Genomic DNA, 24,103 nt, shown 5'->3' on the forward strand with positions numbered 1-24,103 from the left:
CAGTTAGCATGCATGAATTTGTAAGAAAATAGTAAGTTATTGACATACTCACGAGATTTTGTCTGAAGTACAGAAAGTGACACCAGAAAAATCACACAGGCCTCAGAGTATTCGTAAGATCCCACATCTGTGAAACAAAAATAGACTTGTCTTTAAATCTTTGCTAAGTAATTTATGAGAATACAGTCATTCCTTTCCTGGAAAGAGACTAAAGTCTCACTCTCTCTCGTAACAAATCCAGGAGTTGGACTTGATGGTCCCCATGGGACCCTTCCAACTCAGGATATTCTATGATTCTATGAACACTTGAAAACATATTTCCTACAATTCAGTCATTTCTAATGCAGGTAAAGAAATTAGTAGTCTGTTTTTCACAGGGCTCTGAAGTTATCCTGAATTTTGAAAGCTGATTTTTGGCTGTGCTGGAATTCTAGGGCCAGTTTAATCAGTATATGGTGACTGTGTCTTATATAAAGATAAAAGAAATTTAATGTAGGGAATCCTAAAATCCTTCGCTGTTCTCCAGCTTGTGTTGGAAGAAGGAGGAGTTTTGGAAGAAAGGAAGTGCAACAAGTGTACCTGCATACTGTGTTGCCCTTGCTCCTTTTGAAATCTAAGGAAACTTAGAAAAGCCTTGGGATTACTTTAATTCAGAAAACGAACTGTATAAAGCTCTGCCAATTTCAGGAAGAACATATAACTATCCACTGATTATCAGTACCTCAGTACATTATAGATGATAAATCTAAAGTAGAGAAAAGAGTTACAAATTACCTTTGTTCTGAGTTTACACGACAGTTAACAATTACTTAAAAATTAGTGTATTTTACATAAAGTGTTACAGGATGTGGAATGAGACACATTAAATTGCCTCTGAGTCATCTAAGAAAGAAATCTACACCACTTCACCATCTGTACTTACAGGACATCAGTACCATTTTTCCTATAATATTAGCAAAGGATGGTAAATCTGTTTTCATTTCTGACCCTCCCCTTTGTCAAGCTGCCTTAAACAATGTCTTGTAAAAGCATTTCATAAGTTGGTATTATAGAATCTGACCAAATGTAAGTGATATGGTAGAAGCAATTAGAATAAATACAATAGTCACTGTATTGAGCAGGGGACTTATAATTTTGCTGGTTAATAGTTCAGAAAGGCAGAATATTCTGTTTATGTCTGTTTTATAATGTTTTGTAGCTGATTTTTCTAGCCTTTCTCATATCATCTTTTATCAGTTATGTTATGCAATTAGTAAATTGATACAATCTACAAATGTGACTTTAAAAATTGACTGGGCTATGTTTTACTGCCTATTTCTATACAGAGATCCTTATGAGTGGCCTGGCAGCTAAATATTCAGTGCTGAAGAATGCAGGAAGCTTAATTCCAGCAATGGCAGTGTTCCAGCTGCGGACACATTTGCTTGGAAGGGTTGCTGATCCCATTGAGGTAATTGGGTCTATCTGCAATTTGCCTCTCACACATTCCTATAATCTTTATCCAACTGGCATATCAATTTTACTTTGTCTCACAGGTGGGAATAGCAGTTGAAGGACTTCAGGAGATGTTTGCTAGAGGTTACTCTCCTGACAAGGACTGGGAGACTAACTATGACTTCAGGGAAATCCTAAAAAAGGTAAATTCTTTGGGAGGAAAACAAAATCTCTCAAGTGTTGTTTCCACAAATGTTATGGATAAACAGATTTTCTTCCTCTTCTCATGCAGCTGTCAGACTGGAAGGCACTCCCACGTGACAAAGCTTTTGCATCGGGTTACTTGAAGATGTTTGGCCAAGAGATGTTCTTTGGCGGATTTGATAAAAACACCATCCAAAATTTATTGCAGGTATCGTTTCAGAAAAACCACCACACAAGCATCAAAAATATTAAAATGCTATTTATTTCTTCCACGTGTTCCCTACCTTCTCCTTAACTTTTTATTTCAAGTGATGTTTTTTCTTGTTAGTTTTAATCAAAGCAAATGAATTCAAACTTTGATCAGGATTAGCTATAATCATTGCTTGCAGATCCCCCTGAGGCACAGATAGTGACACGGATCATGATATTCAAGTTCTGCTTGTTTAGACAAGTTGAACTCTGTAATTGCAGGCATGGTATGGACCTGATGAAAAAATCCCTTCAATAAGGAGATTAATCAGTAGCCTTCAAAGTGGCATAGGAAGGCAATGGACCAAGGCTTTACTGCCGTCTGAGATTCGTTGTATTGTGCCTACCTGTGTTGGGTTACCGGTGGAGAACAGCTTCCATTACGCTTCTGTCACAAAAGTGGCAGGAAATGGTAATGTATTTCAAGACCTGAACAATACATATATGATTATCAGGATTGAGCAGAATTTTTAACATTTTGCTTACTTTCTTTCTAATAGTTCAAGCACAAATTACACCTTCTCCGAGGTCTGATTTCAGATTGACAGAGTTACTAAATTCCAACATTAGGCTGCGAACCAAAATGAGTGTCAGGTAAATATTTTGGGTAAACAAAAAAAATAATATTTCTAAGTGACTGAAGCCACCAAAAAATCAACAACTGTTTACGTATGTAATTTTACTCTCTTATTCTAATTTTGCAGCATGGCTAAATATATGACCTTTGTAGTTGGGATCAACACAAACATGATTCAGGCAGGGTTGGAAGCACACACCAAAGTAAATGCTCATGTACCTGTGAATGTTGTTGCCACTATCCAAATGAAGGAAAAAAGTATCAAAGCTGAAATTCCGCCATGCAAAGAAGAGACTAATGTAATTACTGTAAGGTAAGCCGTAGCACTTATCTTTCTGGGTAGTCACATTGACTCTGAATTAAGAAAAACATTTGCTTAGGGATCTTGTCTTTGACTGACAGCTTGAGTAACTGGCAGTGATCAGTGTAGATTGATTTAAAAGAAAGACATGTATGAAAGCTTTGCTTGAAAATATGCTTTATTTCCTGTGGTCTTGACCAGAAAATCACCATTTTTCAGTCATGAGACTCATAAACTATTTGAAGCTCATATGGCATAAAATTTCTATCCTGACACATATATTTGGGTTGGAGACACTGGATAAGATATAAGCTGCCTGGATTCTATCAGTTTTAACAGACAACCCCATGCATTTGGTGCCTGTAAGCATAGAGTACTTGGTGTAACGTGTTTTTACTTTGTTTCCTGTGGTTGCCATTTGGTTTTCTTGCCTGTTAGGTCTACTTGATTTATTATCAGTGTATTCAATTACAATACACTCTGGAAAACTATTGTAGCCAGATGCCAAACAAATGAAAACAGATGGAAATACAAGCACAAAGAGAGGGAGGAAACAGAAAGAATATGTCCAAGGAATCAAAGCAGTAGACCAGAGCCTTGAAAACCTTCACATACACATGAAAAAAACACTGAGAAAGACAAGCTAAAAATTCATAACACAGGAAAAAACACTGCTGACAACAAAAATCAGCTACTATACAAGCTGCAGAAATGTTAACAAGTTTCTGCTCTAGGAATACAGACATAACAAAAGAGCTCTGTTGCTTGATCCAGCTGCAATTAGCATTCATGGCTGCAGGCCCAGAGAAGCTCTGCAGGTCTCATCAGTTTAGCCACCACAAAGGCTAATCATCGTTATTCCTTGCTCGTCAGTGTTCACAGACCAGACAATTCAGCATTTGACATCACATCCTCCTCCCTAATATGATTCCTCAGATCCACCAATAGTGATTGTAATCAGGTTCTCCACATAGAGGAGTGTTTCAGAAGCTCGGAGAGCACCCATTTTCTGTGTGTAAGCTGCTGTGGCACACAAACCAAAATGTTTCGTTCATTTTCTTATGAAGACAAGGACAGTCACCAGAGACAATAGGCACCTTTTTTCACTAGCTCTCACTATTGGATTGGGCAAAATGGATATTAATGAACTCAATAAGGATGCTGAACTGGAATGAGGATATTGAAGATTGTGATGAAGTTTAGGGCCCCAAGGTGAGCTACAAATGTTGGCAGAAAGATCCTTCTAGCAAATCAAAATAAAAAATATTTTCCTCCTTTGACTGAAGATGGAATTAAATAAGAAACAAAGGTGCCAAATGCATTGAAAAAGGCAAGACAGTGTAAGAAACAGAGGACTGCAGCCAAGGAGTCCATGAGTTCCTGCCCAGGCTCTCCTGTAGACCCTGCAGCGTTATCATTTATAAAGTGAAGTAGTCAGATGGAAATAGCTCTATAATGCCAAGTATATGAGAAAGCTAATGCTCACTAGCTGACTTCTAGCACCATCAGTTTTTCTCCAAAAAGCATTCCTGTTCACTCTTACAAAACAAATGCTTGGTGGGAATCACGCAGAGCAATGAAATAGCAATGAGAACAAGTGAAGACAAAGCAATAACTAGAGAATGTAACAGTGATAGTGAACCACATCACTGAGAAGGTGAAAGAACAAGCAAAGTAAAATCTTAAAGCTATCAAGAGAAACAAGCAGGCATAATATGTTGAGAGAAAGTGTGCATGTATGTTCTAAATAGAATGAGTCCAAAATCATAGTTAAATATAGGCTTTCTCTCCCTTTTGCACAGCTCAACTAAAAAATAAGGAACCTCTTGTATGCAATAATTTAGAGGTATTCCTGTGTTTGCTTTAAATGTCCTATTGAAAGAAATGGTTCTAGAAAACAATTGCTCTTTCAGTTGTTTATAAGCTCTGTTCAAAATATTTTAGTATTAGGCATTTTGCCTTGATGGTCACTGAGTTACTGTCTATACTACCATGTCATTACAGCTGGTCAGGATGTAATATTATTTTCCTTTTCATCTCTCACACACAGACACGAGTAGTAAACAGTTTTCAATAGCATTTAGTTCAGTTATGTCCTACATGCTGTACAGGTTATAACCTGTCACAGCTGTGGGATGTATATAAATTTCCAGGAGTGGAAGGGAAACTCAAGGGGACTCTCTCTCCCCAAAACATCGGTGACAGAAATTGCACACGAAGGATCCTATTTTCTTTATAGTAAAAATCAAAACACAATAATTAATCATACCATGGAGAGAATATACAACACGTGTTTCAATTCAATCCTATCAAAGCTAAATTTACTTAAAATAATAGTTATTTTTAAGGTTCTTTTAGTGTAATTATTTGGTATACTACAGATGGTTGCTAAAACATACTTTTAAACAAAATTTACAGGAAGAAGTAAAAATCAAATAAATTTCAGGGGAAATTAAAGCCCTGTGATTAAAGTATAAATATGGAGAGCTGCCAAAGAATGCACTTTGCAAATATATCACATATTCACAATGATAGTCTACTGAAGTATCTACCTCATCTTGAATAGATCTCCTACCATGGGGCTTTTCCGCTTATTTTAACTGTAGGATAAGCGGAAATTGCTTCACATGGGCATCTTACTTATATGATGAGTTACAAAATTAAAATGATGTATACAGCAAGTGTATGTATGTAGCACATGAGCTTTATGAGCATTCCACACTGCTTGTCTGGGAAAAGAGGAGGACAATAACTTGTGCTCCAAACCTCTGTTTTCGTGACACATTTGCACCAAGGTCAGAAGGATATGTGCTATTTCATTTCACCACAGCTGAAAGAGAGCTAAAGATCTGGTTGTAGAATCGCCTCTTGCTTCTCATTTCTTTAGATACAATGTCATGCTGTGCTTTAAAAACTGGAAAAATAGTATTTCAATGATCTTTTTGGTTATCATTTTTGTTTTAAACAGACACTGAGCTCTTCTATGTCTGAATTAGGGATGTGTGTAAGGCCACACAACCCGAAATATCAGTGGGTCCAACACAGCTGAATTGCTTGTCCCTTACCCCTGCAGTGAATTTGGCTTATACTATAGCACAGCTTCTTCTCTTATCCAAAAAATACACTAATACATATTGGAAAATCTCCCTTTTATTTTCTTCTCCCTTGTGCGGGATCAGAGAGAACACATTCTTTCATACCACAGCTTTAGGCCTTCTTTGTGACTGTTTTTCTTGTTAAAGGACCAGAGCTGGCTCTTGCAGCCTATTTTTACAGTACCGTGTGATTCTGCAGACATTGACATGTGTCACCTGTGATGCAGCTACATTTGTCGACTCTCTGTGCTCAACAGGGAGGAATCGATCCTCTACTTTCATTAGGTGGCAGGAGTAGACTATTGGCATAAAAAAATACTAAAAAAAATACTAAAATAAAAAATACTAAAAAAAAATTGGAAAAGAAACCCCAGGGCTTTCTTCTTGGAGATCCAGACTGCTGTTCAGTGGTCATTTGAATTATTGAATAGGATTAAAATAAAAACCATTTCCTTTTTTGTCCCTTTACTCAGATGAGACATCTGAAATGCAAGTTGATTTGTATTTTCTTTTATCCCCTCAGCTTGTTAGGGAGAATATTTTATTTCAGATTTCATTCTTCAAGGTTCTCCTCTCACCCAGCGTGGAGCGTTGCTGTCATGTCCTTATCTAAAAAAAAGAGAGAGATGGAAAAGAAAACAAAGCCCACAGGTGACACACGTTTTATTGAGGTGTTCCACATGAAGTGCAATTGTGTGCTTTACAGTGCACACAGCACAGTAGGAGCTTTCAAGAAGAAGAGAGTGGTATCAAATGAATACAAATTTATCTTTCATATAGGTTAGATTGGAATTGCTTAGGCTAGTACAGTGTGGACCATATTAAAATAGAGACCATTTTGCAGACCATCTTTCCATTTAATGTCACAAAGGCCACCTCCATTGGCAGACCACAAAAGCCCCAGGGTAAGCAGATCAGCTTCATACATAAGAAGCAGCATGTGTAGAATTGTAAGCTGGATGTTAGCTCTGATACATGAATAATAAGGTAGAGTTAGCATAGTGTTAATAGCTCAGAGAAATAGGTTTAAAATCTGTCAAAAGTGTTCAATAGTCAAGACATTTGTCTGACCCAAACCAAAACTAATGGTTCTTGCAGAACTGTAACAACATCTATGAAGATATTATTATGAAGAGCATAGAACAAAGGAGTCAAGATATTTGGCCACAAGATTCTCATGCCACTTATATAACTTGTCCTCTTAGCACCTTATATCTCTTGTCCTTGATTCTGACTAATACTCCTGAGACCTGTAAACAAATAACGCACTGTAAACAAATAATGAAATACATTTATGTAAGTAGGTAATGGGTTCTTCACATTCCAACATATCTCCCTGTGATGTCTTTCTAAGGCATGTGGATGTACAAATGCAGTTAGACAAAACTAGGAGCATTTGTTTGATTGTCTGAGGCTAAAAATATTGCAGAGCAATTTAAAATATTAGAGCATTTAGAAGCCACCATTCCCCTGTATCTTTTTTTTTTTCTTCTGAGTTATGGCAGTATGGCAGCTAAAGAAAGTGAAAACAAAGTTTAGCAGTGAACGTTCAAAAGTTTATATATATATATTCATGCATATATGAATATATATATATGAGATTTAAAAATTTAAGAATTTAACCCACAGCCAGATTTCTAAGCAAGCTGTTCTTCAAGGCATTAGGCTTATGCAGATCCTGTAGAGTACAGTTCTTTTAACTGATACCTGTGACTGTGAAAGCCTAACTGCAAACTCTCTGGACTGAGATCAGTCCATGTCTTTATTCATTCTAAGCAGTCCTTGGAAATACAACTAATAGGAAAGATGTTGTAAATATCTACAAAGCAATTTGCAAGGCATGATACTTGTTGCTGAGTACGTGCTACATGGCATTATTCAGGTCTTTTCCTCAGCAGTGCTTTATCAATACAGGTTTCCTCTAATGTTTATTCTGCAGCTCTAAGACATTTGCTGTTACACGAAATGTTGAAGATTTGGCTGCTAGTAAGATGACTCCAGTTCTTCTACCTGAAGCAGTGCCAGACATAATGAAGACGTCCTTCGACTTGGATTCTGCATCAGGCGAGACTGATAACATCAGGGTAACTGAGGTACTGTCTGACTATTCTTTTTTTGGCTTTTAATCAGGAGAATACCATTTATTTTCCCCACAGGAAAATCTACGATTCATCTCTGACCAGTGTTACTTTGCACAGAATAAGTCACTTTCAATCTAATAACATAAATAGTTCTGTAGTAACGTTATTTTAAAGACTGGATTGTAATCACATCAGACTTACACCACTTTTTCAAAAGCAAGAGAACTTGCTTTAGTAATTAATTTTGCACTGCCATCTACAGGATAGGCCCACAATCTTTAAATTTTTTTGCAGCCATAATGCAATCATTACATTCCTGGGACAGGCAATATTCCACAAGATGTTCCAGTATTCAGCTTGTAGAGTTAAATTTGCTGCCTATAGTCACCTTGATTCAAGGATGGATGGCAGTTTGTGTGTCAAGTCAAATGACTTCCTAAACTAAAGTTTTCCATAAAAGGAACTACAAGCTTTCTATGATGGGCAGCATTGTGAAGGCCTCACTATGACATTTCATTCAATGGAAAACTGACAGAGGTGAGGAATATATTGTGCTGTTCTGGTTTCATTGTCATCCTACAACTCTGAAGCTTTTCAGATAAAATAAGAGACAGGAGTGAGTACAGCACTTTCCTGTGGAAAAGTCAATGGGTAAACATACTGTCAGCTGGAACAGTTTCCAGTATCCTGGAACAAGCAAAAATCTTTGTGCCTAAGTGCTCATTCTGAAAATTTATCACTCTGCAGTTATTCTTGAATGTGCAACAACTGAAAAATGGCACAAACTTGACCATTTCCCATTATCATTAGCATTCCCTCTGGGAAGAAAGGATTAGCTTAAAAATTCCAGTTTTTCGATGCCTTAAATACAAGTTTGGAATTTTGTGAGACATGATAAACTGAGTAAAAAATTAGCTGCAAAGTATGTGTTGCATATTAAAAGAAAATGTATGGTCTTTTGCCATTTGCTTTATTTCTTCAGGAAACTGTAGCTCTCATGTCATGGAATTGATTCTAATTTTAATTCATTCTTCCAAAAACATCACTTAGCACATGTACATAGCACACTTTTGAGTGAAAATTTCTAACATCTGGTATGCTTTGGACATCTAGGAAGTTTCTGTGATCTTCTAGTTGATATATTGTGTGCCTATTTATCTATATATCTAGTATATATATATATAGTATATATGTATACTAGATATATAGATATATATAGTATATTATATATACTAGATATATAGATATATATAGTATATTATATATATAGATATATATCTAGTGTATTATATATATAGATATATATAACTATATATCTAGTAGATATATAGTGTGCCCCGGTGGCGCAGAGGTAGAATTGCCGCTTGCAGCACTGGAGGCCCGGGTTCAAATCCCCCCTGTGGCTCAAGTGGTAGAAGTGCCGCTCTGCTACACAGAGGGCTCGAATCCCGGGAGTTGGACTCGATGATCTCTAAGGTCCCTTCCAACTCGCACGATACTATGATATTCTCAAGTCACACCACAGGTGAGACAGAATTTTCATGGACATAGGTGAAGGTTCTGTAGTTTTACCAAATTATAAAGGAAAGAAAAGAACTTCAGTCAGTCTAGAGCACACTCACATTAATCGTGAATCTGTTAACATAGTCTAAGACTCTAGGGAAGCAAAATGAAATATTTACAATTATTTTGTGATATAGTTTTCCAGTCTTATGGCCTCAAGCACTTTCTTTTTGCTCTAGTCTAATCGAGCCATTTAGCTGAAAATTTTGTCCAGTTGAAAACCAAGATATTCTACATCACAGCCTTTCTATCTCACACTGGTTAGTACCTTTTGTAGAATAAACATATCTATGACTGAAACAGAATTGATAGCTTGTAAATGTTTCTCTTACTGTTGTCTAGTTTTACTTGATGAGTATATTATTTAACAGGACAGACAGTCTGTAGAAGATGTTTCATCAGGAAATTCCTTCTCCTTTGGACATTCTTCTTCCTGGAAGAAGCCATTTGTTCAGTCCATGTGCTCCAATGCAAGTACATTTGGAGTTCAAATGTGCATTGAGAAGAAAAGTATAGATGCAGCAATTATGAAAAATGTGCCTCTTTATCACTTTATTGGAGAACATGCCCTTAGAATGAGCTTCAAGCCAGGTAAATACAATGTGCGATGGGTGGGTAGGTGAACTGTTGTTGGTGTGTGTGTGTATATATATACATATTTTGTTCATATGTATATGCCTTTTGTACCTTAAGAGCCACTAAAACTAACATTAGAACTTTCAGCGTTGCCAGTATTGTCAGCAAACTCCATTGCAGCATGAATCCACCCCTGCTCTTTCTGCCTGAGCAGCGACTCCCAGCTCTCCTAGGAAGTGGCCATGCAATGCAGTGCTTCTCAGCATGGCCAGCATCACACAGAGCTGATCTGTACCTGCAGAGCATGTCTGATGCGTCCTGAATCATTGGATTTGGGATGCAAGCATAGAGCAATTGGACATGGGCAACAGATCTAGTGTAGTGTCCTGTAGCTACAGTTTAAAAACCCAGATTCTTAAAAGGGAATTACGGATTAACCCTGCCTGGATCTAGTCCTAAATGTCTTAATCCATGATCATAAAAATTTAAAGCACAGCAGGCCATTGAATTTAGGTCTGGCCTAACTATTGGGCCGTTCTTTATAACTCAAGAGGAAAGCCTTATTTCTGATGCCTAACTCACTCTCCTGTAGTGTTATCTAGCAAAGCAATCCAATTCACTGGATTTGAATCTTAAACAGATTATTTTGTTTATTGACATGAAGAGATTCACAATTTTATTATTGCTAGTATGTATTTTAGCTCTTGCTGAAATATTTTTTAAAAGGTACTCAATTCACAAACATTTCAACAAATGATAGCAAATAAAAACGGCTTATTCTATTATTCAATTACTACTATTAACAATGATACTAATTGTTGTGAAATTTCAGTCTACACAGATGTACCTATTGAAAAAATACAAGTCACAATTCAAGCAGGAGATCAGGCTCCTACAAAAATGGTACGTTTGGTAACATTTGAAGATCCAGAGGCACAAGTATCTTCCAGCAAAGAAGCAATCAAAAGAGTGAAAAAAATCCTTGATGACAGCGATAACCAGGTACTGCTGCAAAAACCCACTTCTAGGCTTGTGGGAAGCTTTGTTACTTCTATTTCTTTTACTAAGCAGCCTCCTTTTTTTAGATAGTTAACAAGAGTTGGAAAATCAAGCCAAGCTTTGGGGTACACAAGGCTATCTGTGGGTCTTTTGATTGAATTCATTTCTTTTGCAGTAAATGTGGTGAAGGACTTTAGGGAGAGCATGTTGGTTTGGTAGGTTTCTCTGATGATCAGTCATGAAAGATCCAAAATAGATGTTGTGGGCCTAGATGGTAGCTAGCACCTTCCAGCTACTACAACTGTGTCAGAAAGGTATGACACCTTCCTTTGTACCCAGATTGCTCTGAGGTAATCGTAGTTACAGCTCTATCACTACTAACACTAGTCACATATAACTGTATGATCAACAGTATCTACCTGGGGATTTGGAATATTGTTTTACTTATTTGTGCTCTTGGTACGTTATTATGTGTTGTCCTTATTGCAAAGGATGCTGTCTCAGGCTTATATCTTGCCTTTTAAGGCAGCAGAGAGATTCATAGCTCTCTGTATCTATTTTACCTACAGCCTTCTGTAGAAACATGGAAAAATAGTTTTCTATTTATTTCCAGTGGTTTCTAATGGTTTTCATAACGATTTTCAATCTACCAGGCAGCAAGAAATTCCAGAAGCTCCTCATCCAGTGCCAGCAGCATCAGTGAGAGCGCTGAGAGTACAACGAACTCCCCCTCCAGCAGTGACTCTGACAACAGAGCATCACAAGGAGGCACCCAGATTAATCTGAAGTCAAGGCAATCCAAAACCAAAGAAAAGAAATTCTACCCATTTGGGGACAGCAGTAGCAGTAGTAGAAGCAGCAGTAGCAGTAGTAGCAGCAGTAGCAGTAGTAGCAGCAGCAGTAGCAGTGATAGTAGCAGCAGTAGTAGCAGTAGCCACAGCAGTAGCAGTAGCAGCAAAAGCAGTAGCAGCAGCAGCAGCAAGAGCAAAAGCCGTAGCAGCAGTAGCAATACCAATAGTGGTAGCAGCAGTAGCAACAGCAAGGGCAGCAGCAGCAGTAGTAGCAAAAGCAATAGCAAGGGCAGTAGCAGCAGTAGTAGCAAAGCATCTGGTACAAGGCAGAAGGCTAAGAAGCAGTCCAAGACCACATCATTTCCACACGCCAGCGCAGCTGAAGGAGAGAGAAGTGTCCATGAGCAGAAACAGAAAACACAGAGTAGCAGCAGTAGCAGCAGAAGAGCCAGCAGCAACAGCAGGAGCACCAGCAGTAGCACCAGCAGCAGCAGTGAAAGCTCTGGTGTTTCCCAACGACAGTGGAAACAGGACAGACAAGCTGAGATTAAACGTGTCAAGTCCCAGTTTAACAGTCACAGTAGTTACGACGTTTCTAATGAATGGGTAACATTTTTAATGCTTTGACTTCTACTAGGAGGTGATCTTCGCTGAGCTGTAGGTAATAACTTCTTTTGGAATTTTGCAGGAAACATACCTGCCAAAAGTATACCGGCTCCACTTCAGGCCTTCTCACACCCATTGGGTAGGTGCCTAATTGAATTGCACATTGCTATGGTGGCTGGAGCAGATACAATCAAGCATACTGCTGGAAGGCTTTGGTTCATTTCACTTGACCATTCCATATTGCCTAATAATATCACTCACTACTGACAAAATAAGAATAATTATTACTAAAATCCTAATGATTGTACTGCATCCCTCTGTTGCAAATCTAGCAGCCTTTTGGTGAGGATATCTTTAAGCTAGATGCTGTACAATACTCAGCTAACAAAGACCATTAGAGAATTATAAAATAGCAGGGCCTTCCAGCAGTATTAGCTGCTTCTGTATTATTTGGGGCAGTCAAAATCATTGTGTGTCAGAAGCCGGGTTCAGTATGCATTACTGCACAGAAGTATGTTAAGTACATCTAAGGATGATGATGAATTTTATAGGTGTCACCTACAAAGTTATGAGTCCTGATTATGAAAGATGATTTGTAGTGTTTTTAATTAAATATTATTTTTTCAATATATTTTCTAAATAATCACTTATTAAGTTCAAGTTTACTTTTGTCTCATATTAGAGCTTGACAATACAATGTCACCATTTACAATCACTGTATGTATGGCATTCCTATTTGCAGAGTTACAGGTGGATATAAAGCACATCCCAACCAAATGTCATGTCTGCCGCATGATAAAATCACATGCTGTCTATGTCTAAATTGCCCACACAAGGAGGCTTATAGCTCTGATTTTGATGTCTACACTAAAATTAGAGGCCATAGCTTTTTTAACTTGTGTTTCATAGCATTCAAGCCACAGCTCATCGTCATCTTCCTCTGAGTCTGGAAGCAGCCACAGCAACAGCAGCAGCAGGAAAAGCCACACGAGCAGCTCCAGTAGCAGTAGCAGCAGTCACCGTCATGTGGAAAAGGCTGCCCACAGCTCAAGGAGAAGCCCCACAAGTAGAGGAGCCAGCACTCACCACAGACATGGATCCAGCCTGGCACATGAGGTAGTATCTCAGAAGCTGCAGACCTGCTGAGCTGGGCAGCACCTGGCTAGTAGTCAAGTAGTCAAGGTAGTAGTCAAGTTTGTAAAGTGAAACTTACAGTGCACTGAGGTTCATTTTCTCCCTGTAAAAACACTGTTTCCAAATTCCTTTCACCTTGGAGTTTTGTTTGTTGATTTCTGTATTACATTGTCCTTCATTTCTAAAGGCGTTAGCTGTTTGAGAAAGCCTGGATCAGAAAATGATTGAAGAAAATAAAAGGAGAGGGAATATAAATTAAAGGGGGAAAAAAGTTATTTTTTCTTATGAAACTCCAGATTTTCCTAAGTTAAAAAAACTTAGAATCTAGGTAAAAATGCAAGTTAGAAGGATATAAGGTTTATTTAAGGAACTGATAATAAACAAAAACAAACAAAAAACAAAACAAAAACAAACAAAAAACCCCACCAACTTAATTCCTCCTAGTGGTCATGAGTGCATGCTGAGTATAAATAAAATCATAATGCCCATGGTCATTACTGATTAGGAAAGTCCCATAAGGCAGTGATTATCCTTATCTTTAATACACACTTGGTATCCAGAACTGTGCTGAGTACCAGGTAGTTCTGCAAAGGCAGAAAATGTCTATGAGAACTTTGCCACCACAAAGAATTTCAGAATAATTTGTTTGAAGAAGCGATCGTATGGTAGAATACACTGTGAATGTGTATAACTATATGATGATTTCCAATATGTATGTAGACAGCTATTCTGAGTATCACAATAATGCACAAAATTTTAAGTGTAAAAAGATAGATAGAAGAATCTTGGATCTTGTATGAAAACAATTATATCCTTGAAAATTTATCTTGTTAATGAAATAACTAAGACTGAAACCAAACTTATTCTTAATTATTGGAGATAAAGATAAGATGTACCATAAACTAAACTGCTGAAGGGTGGAGGATTCTACTTGCTATTGGCTTACATAAACCGGACTGTAGGCTCTCCAGTGAATACACTGAAATACTTAAGCACAGATGGTTGGGGGTTGTTTTTCAGCGCAACTTCCTGGGAGACGTAATTCCACCTGGCATTACGATTGTGGCACAGGCAGTAAGAAGTGACAACAGAAATCAAGGTTATCAAGCTACAGCATATGTTCGTTCTGATGCTGCCAAAGTTGATGTGCAACTAGTTGTGGTTCAGCTGGCTGAAACCAATTGGAAAGCATGTGCTGATGCTGTAATACTGCCTCTGAAAGCACAGGTAAGTACACAGGCAGCTTTGCCAAGCGAGACATTTAAAAGGCCCATGTTTTTTTTACATAAGCACAGTGCACCTGCTGATTAGAAAGTCCAAACAGGGCATAGATAAGTATTTTGAATGTGCTCCAATTTCAGTAAAAAATGAGAAAATGTTCATAGATTTCACTCTCCTTTTGAATTAAAACAAAAACAACAAAAAACAAAAACCAGCCACTTCAAAATCTGACTCCCCCCAAAATTTTTATTTTCAAGATGCATCAAAATTGTATTTATAGAAGTATTTTAAAAGTTTGAAAATATTTCTATGTTCTTATTATTTATCATTCAAGTTTGCTTTTCTGGGAATCAAACCGTTTTTCTCTCTATAACTCATTTCAGAAGATCAATTACTCAAAGGCATTTGAAACATTCTGTTTCTTGTGATTTACATGAGATAATAGAAAAATTAAGGTTAGATAATGGATTGACACATGAGAAAACACAGATGAAATTTTTTCCACTCCTTCATGTGCTGTGCTTCCAGTGCACCTATATAGGAAACAAGTCCTTGGATGACAATTTATAAATTTCTACTTTTTGCAGCAAAAATTAACTAATTCATTCTATTATTTCACCATTCAAAATGTAGAGATTCAATACAGGAAGTACTGCAGAAGACTAATAGACATTTTAGTCCAATCTTCCAATCTACTTCTAGAACAAAATATATACTGATCATTATCTTATCAAGTTTAAGGAAATCTCAGAAAATTATAGCAAGCCTTAGCCTATCTAGAGTGAAAGACATGGTAACATAAAGGATCAATGTGAAGTTTCAAGAAAGAAGAAAATTTTTTATTTTGGAATTACTAATGATGTTTCTATGGTTCTTTTCTGAAATTTGTGTGTCTGTTTTCCTGTCCATAAAGGCTAGAATGAGATGGGGCAAGGAATGCCGAGACTACAGGATAGCAGCCTTGGCTACCACAGGCCAACTGGCAAGTAAGCCAGCCGTGCAGCTGAAGGTGCAATGGGGAAATATTCCTTCCTGGATAAAAAAGATAAGCACAAAGTATGTAATTTGCTTTTTCCTAAACTGTTGTGTTGCCTTTTTCTACATTAGTTGCCATTATAAATGCACTGAAAGAACTGGATGATTTTTTGAACACAGACATTTTTTGAGAAAACACAAGCTCAGATGCACAAGGGTATTCTTTGAATGTCTTCTAGTCCCCCCCACACGTTTCATATTAAAAGGCATCCTTCAATTATTTAAAATTTGACATGCTTAATTTAATTTCCCTTATTAAATGATTAGATATTTCAGTTCAAAATGCCTCTTTGTTTTGAAATGTCCTTCTATTCAGTATTAAAAAAGAAAAAACTGTTAAAATGATAAAAAATAAAACCAACACATTTCCTTAAAAAAAAAATTAACTGTTTTGTTTTAGCCAAAGTACTTTGACTTCTCAGTTTTCCCTTCTTTTCCTCCAGTTTTTTCAGAAATGCCAGCAATCTTCACCCTCTAATACCTGTCTTTGCTCATGGAGCTGAGTTTGTCACATCTTATTTATCTCTAGATTCAAGCAGTACATTCCTGGTATGGCACTTGTGTTGGGCTTCTCAGAGGCACATCAGAGAAACCCATCTCGTGAACTCATTGTACGGGCAGCTGCAACATCTCCACGAACAATTGATACAGTAATTAAAGTTCCTGGGGTATGTATCAATTTTCCTTAGTCTGTGCGGATTTTCAACTTACTTGCTTTGATATTTACATATTAAAAATAAAATAAAATAAAATAAAATAAAATAAAATAAAATAAAATAAAATAAAATAAAATAAAATAAAATAAAATAAAATAAAATAAAATAAAATAAAATAAAATAAAATAAAATAAAATAAAATTCATCATATATTTTTAGAGGAGTTGTTATATACCTGATAACATGAGTATTGAAATACGTAATCTTTGATTTTGTACTGCCTTGGTGAAATAGGACAACAAGCAAAAGTAGAAAACTCTATAGTGAAATTCTTTATTTCCATGCTGAGAACAGTGGTTAGGCCCAGGCTCAGGCTGCTCCAAAAATGACTGCTCTACGCTTACAGCATTTTTTTACCCTGTGTGACAGTTCTGTGAGATGTATATGGGCCTGAGAGCAGATAATGGAGACCCTGAGAACATCTTGCACTCTGCAGCAGCCAAGTGCAGTATCTAATGATGTTTGTGCTTCAGTCCCACAGCTGCAGTTGACTGCACTCTGTGAGACAGGTCTGAGCAAGTTACAACAGCCACAGATAATTCTGTGGCTTTAATTCAGCTTTAACTAAACTGAAGCAGTTAGTTACAGTCTCAGAGCAGCTTGCACAGGCTGGATCTGCAGAATCCCACTGATTAATTGGTCCTTGTCCACCAAATCCCTGTGCACTGCTTTGAAAGTTTTCCCCTATGGATCTGTAGTAAATTAATAACAGCTCGCTATTCATAAACAGAGAAATTAGTGTGTCTTTAACCTTCTGCTGTGCTTCAGAATTGCAGGATCTTTATTACATGATAATGAAGGAGTAGGAACATTAGGCATTAAGTTGATGCTCTCGGTAAATGTCTTCTATATCTACAAAAGTAAGAAATCTTACCACAGTGGCACATCATGACATTTTTCAGCCTTTAATGGATGCTGTTCACTTTGTCAAACACATCCATCAGATCAGTTACTTAAATTTTTTCAATCATTTTTCCAAAAGTCACACGATTATCATTTAAACTTCATCTACATAAGTTACTTTCTAATGTTCCTAACAATTTCTCATAAAAGTCAGGAATTTAGACCAGAAGAGAGAGTGATTGCTAAGAAAAACCTGGGATTTGGGCATATCCTAGAGAGACTAACACAACTGCAATTGTGTATCTACCTTGAAGATATTTTTCCAGGATGTCTTTTTTGTTTGTCTTTTTGCAGTGATATCACAAGCAATATGGCTCAATATATCTTAATGTTTTTTTCATTTCTACTTTTTCAGGTAACGCTTTACTATCAGGGACTCCGCGTGCCATTCACTTTGCCCTTAGGGCCATCATCTTCATCATATGAGACTAGAGATATCACTGCCTGGAATTTCCTTCCTAAAATAGCTTCACAAATAGCACAAGAAGATCAATGTAAGTACTACTTATATGATTGTCTTATGAGAAAGTGATGTTTGTAGATCCATCCTCTGAGACAACTGGGACTTTTCCCATATTGGTCTTTGAGAGGGAAGCTTAGTGTCTCCAACTCGGCTTTCTCAGTGGTTCATTTTATCACTTAGAAGTACATTTACTAGCAGGTGGATGAAGAGACTTCAAACTGATGTAAATCTTCAGAGTTCAGGAATCATTTCTACCACCAAGCCATAGACATCATCTTTTGCCCCTTCTAAGAAGGTGCCATCTCTGTGTTGAGAGGCATCATCTGATGGGTATAAGACAAATAATTAAATTTCTGCCATGTTTATTATTTTATAAAAAATAATAATAATAGAAGTTTTAAGTGATTGGTGTCTAACATTTTTGTGGGAAATGTGAACTAATTTCTGAAATGGTTGCTACTTTTAGTTTCTGAAGACATTAGTAAGTTTTAGTCACTATGCTGTCTAGAGGTTTGCTTTTAGCATGTCATCAAAATCAATACTAATACATCTGTTAGCAATTCTGTAGCAATAGCCTATTCCTACAGACTCTGTCAACATTAAAAGATTCTGCAAAGAAGATGTTGAAGCTCTTTTTCTATCTACTGTGCAGTCCAATCTCACAGAGGCAGCCTTCAGTATTTCACAGCAACACACTATGCCATTGTCACATCTGCCATTTCTCTTCTGGTTTTGTTTTGCAGCCACATGTGAAGTCAGCAAGGGAGATTTCAAAACATTCGATCGCATGAGCTTCACATGTTCTTTCAATAAAAGCTGCAATGTGATAGTGGCCCAAGATTGCACCGAGCATCCAAAATTCATCATTACTGCAAGAAAAGTTGATCACCAGTCTTTGTCAAGAGAGATTCACATAAATACAAGTTCAGCGTGAGTGTGGTTTACTCCAAAGGCTTAATAATGAGATACAAAACTTCAGGGAGTTAGTCTGGGAATGGAGATATCTAGTTTGGGTGCAACTAGTTTACAGTCACATATCTGAGGATTTACAGAATCCTCATCTGACAGTCTTAGGTTTCATTTTCTTCATATTCAGTGTCGCAATAAGGATCTTATAACCTGTTTCATAAGTTCCCACAGTGTCTTTTCTTCAGAGGTTGAATCTCAGCATTCAAAGTTGCAATAAATTTTGCATTTTGAAATGAAAGCAGCTCAGTCACTCATTCACCATCCAAATGTTCAAATTACCTCTTTGATAGCTTTGGTCACAAATATTTCTATCTTACATTTTAAATTCACCACTAGTTTCTTCTTTTTCTTCCTTATAGGAACATCACAATCCGTCCTGCAGCAGATTCATCTCTGCTCGTGACATACAATAAAGAATCAGTACTATCAGACAGTGGAGTTTCTGAGTATGAAAAAGGTGAGCTTTCATACCCACAACTCTAGGACTAATTCAGAAACCAAGCATCTTTAAGACTGTTTTTAATAAGCTTCACAGAGACATCACAATGTTAAGAAAACACAAATGGGATTAATTCAAAGAAAAACTAAAGATCATCTCAATATTTGTATTGCTTAATAATTCTGTGTTTCCCATAGCAGATACACACTTAATTTTCCTTGCTATAACTGAGAGGTAAAGCAGTGTAAGAAAGGGCTTATGTCCAAGACTGGTGCTTGTTTACAAAAAGTGTACTTGTTATAGTCACAGTTAACATGCTTTGGGCCAGATATTTGTCTGGAGAACCACCAACGTCATTTTCATTGCAAGATTTAATAGACTGGATACAGAAGCAAGTTCCAAGTACAGGAAATTTGTGAATGTTTTCACAAATGAACTGAATGTTTTTTCTCTTTTTGATCTCTCACAAAACAAAACAAAGCATCAACAATTCCAAACCTTCTGACTACAGCAGAGTAATGGCAACTGTGAAGGAAAATAATGTACTTTGTACTACTCATTTTCTCCATTACTTTAAAATTATGATATCTTTTTACAGACAATATTAAAATTTCTAAGAATGGAACAATGGTTACTGTGGAAGATCTGACACATGGTCTGAAGAATGTGAATTTTGATGGTGAGATCCTTAAGGTATGGCACTTTCTTTCAAAGTTACTGTCTTCCTTCTGTTTAGTGCCATGGCAATGTAACAGATCATCACTTCAGTGCTCACTAAAAAGATGCACTGTTTTACAGGTTACTACTGCTTCATGGATGAGAGGAAAGACCTGTGGAATCTGTGGAAATAATGACAGAGAAAAGCAAAATGAACTCCTAATGCCAAATCATAAGCTGGCACACAGCTGTTCTGCTTTTGTTCATTCATGGGTACTGCTAGAAGAAACCTGCTCTGGTGGTGAGTAGATCTGAAAACAATTTATGCTTGGAGAGAATACAATTTCAGGTTTTCTCTGCCAATAGCTGGAAATATTTTTTCTTTTAAAAGCAGTATTTTACTTAAAATGACAACAGCAGTATATATACATTTTAACTTCATTAACCACTGACTTTTTAAAATGCTGCCTGTGAACACAGAGATTACACAATACAGCAAGTCTTTGTCTCATGTGCAGTTCAATGTTAAATAATTGATTCTAACATAATTTCTTACAATGAATAGCTTATTTCTTCGAGAGGCAAACTCAGTCCTAAACTGACCTAACTGAAGTCAGTTTGATTTTTACTGCTGAGCCAAATCAGTTGTAGCCACTGTCTGTAGGCTTAATTTAATGAAACAAATAGCATACTATGAATGTAGTAGGTCAAATCTGAAGTATATGCAAATTTTCAGAGTGCAAAAAATTTGTTTTTTTCTGCATCATCTGAGGGTGCAATTTTAGGGAAATATTTAGAAATACTACTAAGGTAAAACTTTCCTCTCACATGGAGCTGGAAGAATAATGATGGTCTCCCATAACATCAACACAGTTTTGTTTTGTATATCTCTATTTACCTTGGACCTGAGACAACTTTGTTGAAGTTAATGGTTGCTTTCTCCTTGACTTCAGTGGCAGCAGACTTGTTCTTATCTGTATGTCAGGAAACAGAGTCATAGCTGGGATCCTGTTAAGTTTCATTATACCTTTCTAGTGAGATAATTACAGCATTAAAAAAACATCCAATACAAAAATTATCCTTGATGTTATTATATAAATGCTGTCTTTTGTTTTTTTTTTTTTCTACCCACTCACTACAGTTGACATTTTTCCTAATGCAATGAAGTAGCCATTGTGCCTGCAGTATCTATTCTTAATAGCTTCCAGATATGAGAGGTTATTTTCTGTGTATTATATGGTTCTAAAAACTGGGTATACACAGTTCCATTTGGGTTATATTGTGCAATTAGATTTTAAATATAGCTCCCCTTACAGAATCTTTCTTCAGTCCCCCAACTTATTATCATCCTATCTCGATAACCTTGCTACTGTGAAAATGGTTTACCAGGGACCTGTGTTTTAATAAAAGCTGAAGAGAAAATATGGACCTTTATTATTGCAAGGATCGATTGGGATTTATTTCTACAATTTTAACTACCTTTCCTTTTCCTCTTAGGGTGCAAACTGCAGCGCAGTTATGTGAAGCTGAATCGAAATCCTACTATTGATGGAGAGGAATCTACATGCTACTCTGTTGACCCAGTACTGAAATGTATGAAAGACTGTACTCCAACCGAAAAAACTTCCATTAAGGTTGGCTTCCACTGTTTCCCAAAAGGTAAGATATTTTTCTTTCTGTGTCGCATACTGTAGAAGCTCTGTCAGAGCACTCGAAAGAACAAAACACAGAACAGCCACACACAGAACTGCATGTCTCCAGCTCCTCTCTGAGCTGCTGTTTTTAATCCCATTACTATTTGCTATAAACATTGACAGTACTGGACAGCTAAGAGCTAGTTTAGATGATGACAGGTAGCGTCGTCTGAGAAAAACATCTGAGGTGGTAAAAGGGGCAGAAGAGATCAATAAACTTTTTTTCACATTTTCAGGATCTCCATAAAGTTGTGATAAGCAACAGTAAGTCCTTTTATGCACATTACAGCCTGCAATTTTGTGTAGGCCAGGGCAAGCAAGGCAATTGAAAGTCAGTCAAGTAGTGTGACATGACTGCTGTGATTAGGCTGCCATGCTACGCCACTATGCAATACATCAGCAAAAAACACACTGCTGAAATGTTCTCTAGATTGCTCCAAAAATTGGTTTGTTTTTCAAAGGTATTTTATATACACAATCGTGTACCCCAAATTTTTTAAAATACTGAGCCTTTTTCTTCTTTCACTTACTTATACAAATTTACCATGAATGTAATGCATGATTACGAAACACAGCTATATACACTTGAGATGACAATCCAGCCTTGAATTTGTAGATATTTCTGGTACATGCCTTCCTAAATCTTCTAATGGATCACTCAGTATGTAGATATCATAGACAAATCACCACTTGAGAATATCTGCTAAATTGATCTGTTTTCCATGCTAACCATTATTAGCCAAAACCACAGCAGGGATAATGCAGTGTAGTTTCACTGAAACCGATGAATTTCTATATTGAGTAATACTAGAGAGATACACTATATTATTTCTGATTTAAAACATCTATCTAGAACTTTGCATTTTTTGCTCGTGTTATTAATATCTTCCACGTGCTGACTCAGCCCACAAAAGCAATGAGTATCTTTCTATAATAGTCAACATTCTATGAGTCAATTTAACAGGTACCGCAAAAAAAAATGCTAATAGTTTTCTGGCCATTCCAGAAATGCATCCTTTTATGCATTGAATAGATGCATCCTTTTATGAAAAGAATACACTTGCAACAACAGCAAAAAACACACTTCCCAAACCTTGTCATATCCATGTTTCACAGATTTCTTTTTTGCATCCAAGTCTATATCTCTGAAATGTCATCAACCCAGGCCACTCAGTGCCTCAGAATATTAGGCTGTAATAAAGCTGTCTCATTCCTTCACAAAAATGTGTTAGAAAAAAAAGGAAAATTAGTTTAAAAAAAAAAAAGAAGTTATGTTAGTCATCACAGCCAGTGCTACTTTTACAGCAACTGCAGGCTTCTCTGGTTCATTTACTGAACCAGAGGCTGAGAAGTGTGCTAACAGCACTCCTAATCAAGGACTTTATTTAATCTATCTGGAAAAGGGTGGGGAAGAAAAGGAGGAAGGGGAATGGTTGCCATGTGAGCTTTCTTTTTTTCTCAAGCAAGAGATCAGTAGGAATACAAGGCTAACCCTTGTAAGTTTGTCTTTTTCTTTCTTTGTTCAATGATTTGGAGGAGAAGCATAAATAAAATCCCCATCCTTCCCAAGCAGTGAAAGTGTATTTGCATGCAAAGAACAAAAACTTTTCCTCAGCTCTTTGTACGAGAACTCAGACTTGATAATCTATAGTATCAAAAGACAGGGACCGCTTCACTGTCAGCAGTGAGCCGCTCTCCATCATATTTGAGTAGTCGTGGCTGTCAGGTGAGGTCCCGGATGATTGGAGGAAGGGTCACGTCACTCCCATTTACAAGAAGGGGAGCAGGGAGGACCCGGGTAACTACAGGCCGGTGAGTCTCACCTCCGTGCCTGGGAAGATTATGGAACAGATCCTCCTGGACAACATGCTTGATCACATAAAGAACGAGCACGTGATCCTAGACAGCCAGCATGGCTTCACCAGGGGAAGGTCATGCTTAACTAATCTTGTGGCCTTCTATGATGGAGTGACGGCGTTGGTGGACGAAGGGAAGGCGACCGATGTCATTTACCTGGACCTGAGCAAGGCCTTTGACATGGTCCCCCATCACATCCTCATCTCCAAATTGGAGGGAAGTGGATTTGATGGGTGGACAACTAGATGGATAAGCAATTGGTTGAAAGGCCGCAGACAGAGGGTGGTGGTCAATGGCTCTATGTCCAGGTGGAGGCCGGTAACGAGCGGTGTCCCTCAAGGGTCTGTCTTGGGACCGGTGCTCTTTAACATCTTTATTAATGACATCGATAAGGGAATGGAGTGCACCCTCAGCAAGTTTGCTGATGATGCCAAGCTGAGTGGTGCAGTCGATACGGTGGAGGGAACGGATGCCATTCAGAGGGACCTTGACAGGCTGGAAAGCTGGGCTCGGGTGAACCTAATGAGGTTCAACACGGC

The 24,103-nt window shown here is 37.4% G+C and overlaps 1 protein-coding gene across 1 annotated transcript in view; it reads left to right on the forward strand.

Moving 5' to 3' along the window:
• LOC140255662 (vitellogenin-1-like) overlaps nt 1-24,103 on the forward strand; it is a 44,450-nt gene that overhangs the window by 17,967 nt on the left and 2,380 nt on the right. Inside the window, exons 14-34 of the mRNA XM_072343453.1 lie at nt 1,326-1,450; nt 1,536-1,637; nt 1,727-1,846; nt 2,110-2,299; nt 2,388-2,481; nt 2,592-2,777; nt 7,800-7,944; nt 9,876-10,095; nt 10,913-11,082; nt 11,733-12,476; nt 12,559-12,615; nt 13,386-13,592; nt 14,631-14,837; nt 15,745-15,887; nt 16,396-16,534; nt 17,841-17,979; nt 18,692-18,878; nt 19,277-19,374; nt 19,955-20,049; nt 20,155-20,314; nt 21,511-21,672. Coding sequence (XP_072199554.1) covers nt 1,326-1,450; nt 1,536-1,637; nt 1,727-1,846; nt 2,110-2,299; nt 2,388-2,481; nt 2,592-2,777; nt 7,800-7,944; nt 9,876-10,095; nt 10,913-11,082; nt 11,733-12,476; nt 12,559-12,615; nt 13,386-13,592; nt 14,631-14,837; nt 15,745-15,887; nt 16,396-16,534; nt 17,841-17,979; nt 18,692-18,878; nt 19,277-19,374; nt 19,955-20,049; nt 20,155-20,314; nt 21,511-21,672 — 3,690 coding nt within the window. The remainder of the gene's footprint in view (nt 1-1,325; nt 1,451-1,535; nt 1,638-1,726; nt 1,847-2,109; nt 2,300-2,387; nt 2,482-2,591; nt 2,778-7,799; nt 7,945-9,875; nt 10,096-10,912; nt 11,083-11,732; nt 12,477-12,558; nt 12,616-13,385; nt 13,593-14,630; nt 14,838-15,744; nt 15,888-16,395; nt 16,535-17,840; nt 17,980-18,691; nt 18,879-19,276; nt 19,375-19,954; nt 20,050-20,154; nt 20,315-21,510; nt 21,673-24,103) is intronic.

The sequence above is a fragment of the Excalfactoria chinensis genome, chromosome 8 (assembly GCF_039878825.1).
Source record: "Excalfactoria chinensis isolate bCotChi1 chromosome 8, bCotChi1.hap2, whole genome shotgun sequence".
Taxonomy (NCBI): domain Eukaryota; kingdom Metazoa; phylum Chordata; class Aves; order Galliformes; family Phasianidae; genus Excalfactoria; species Excalfactoria chinensis.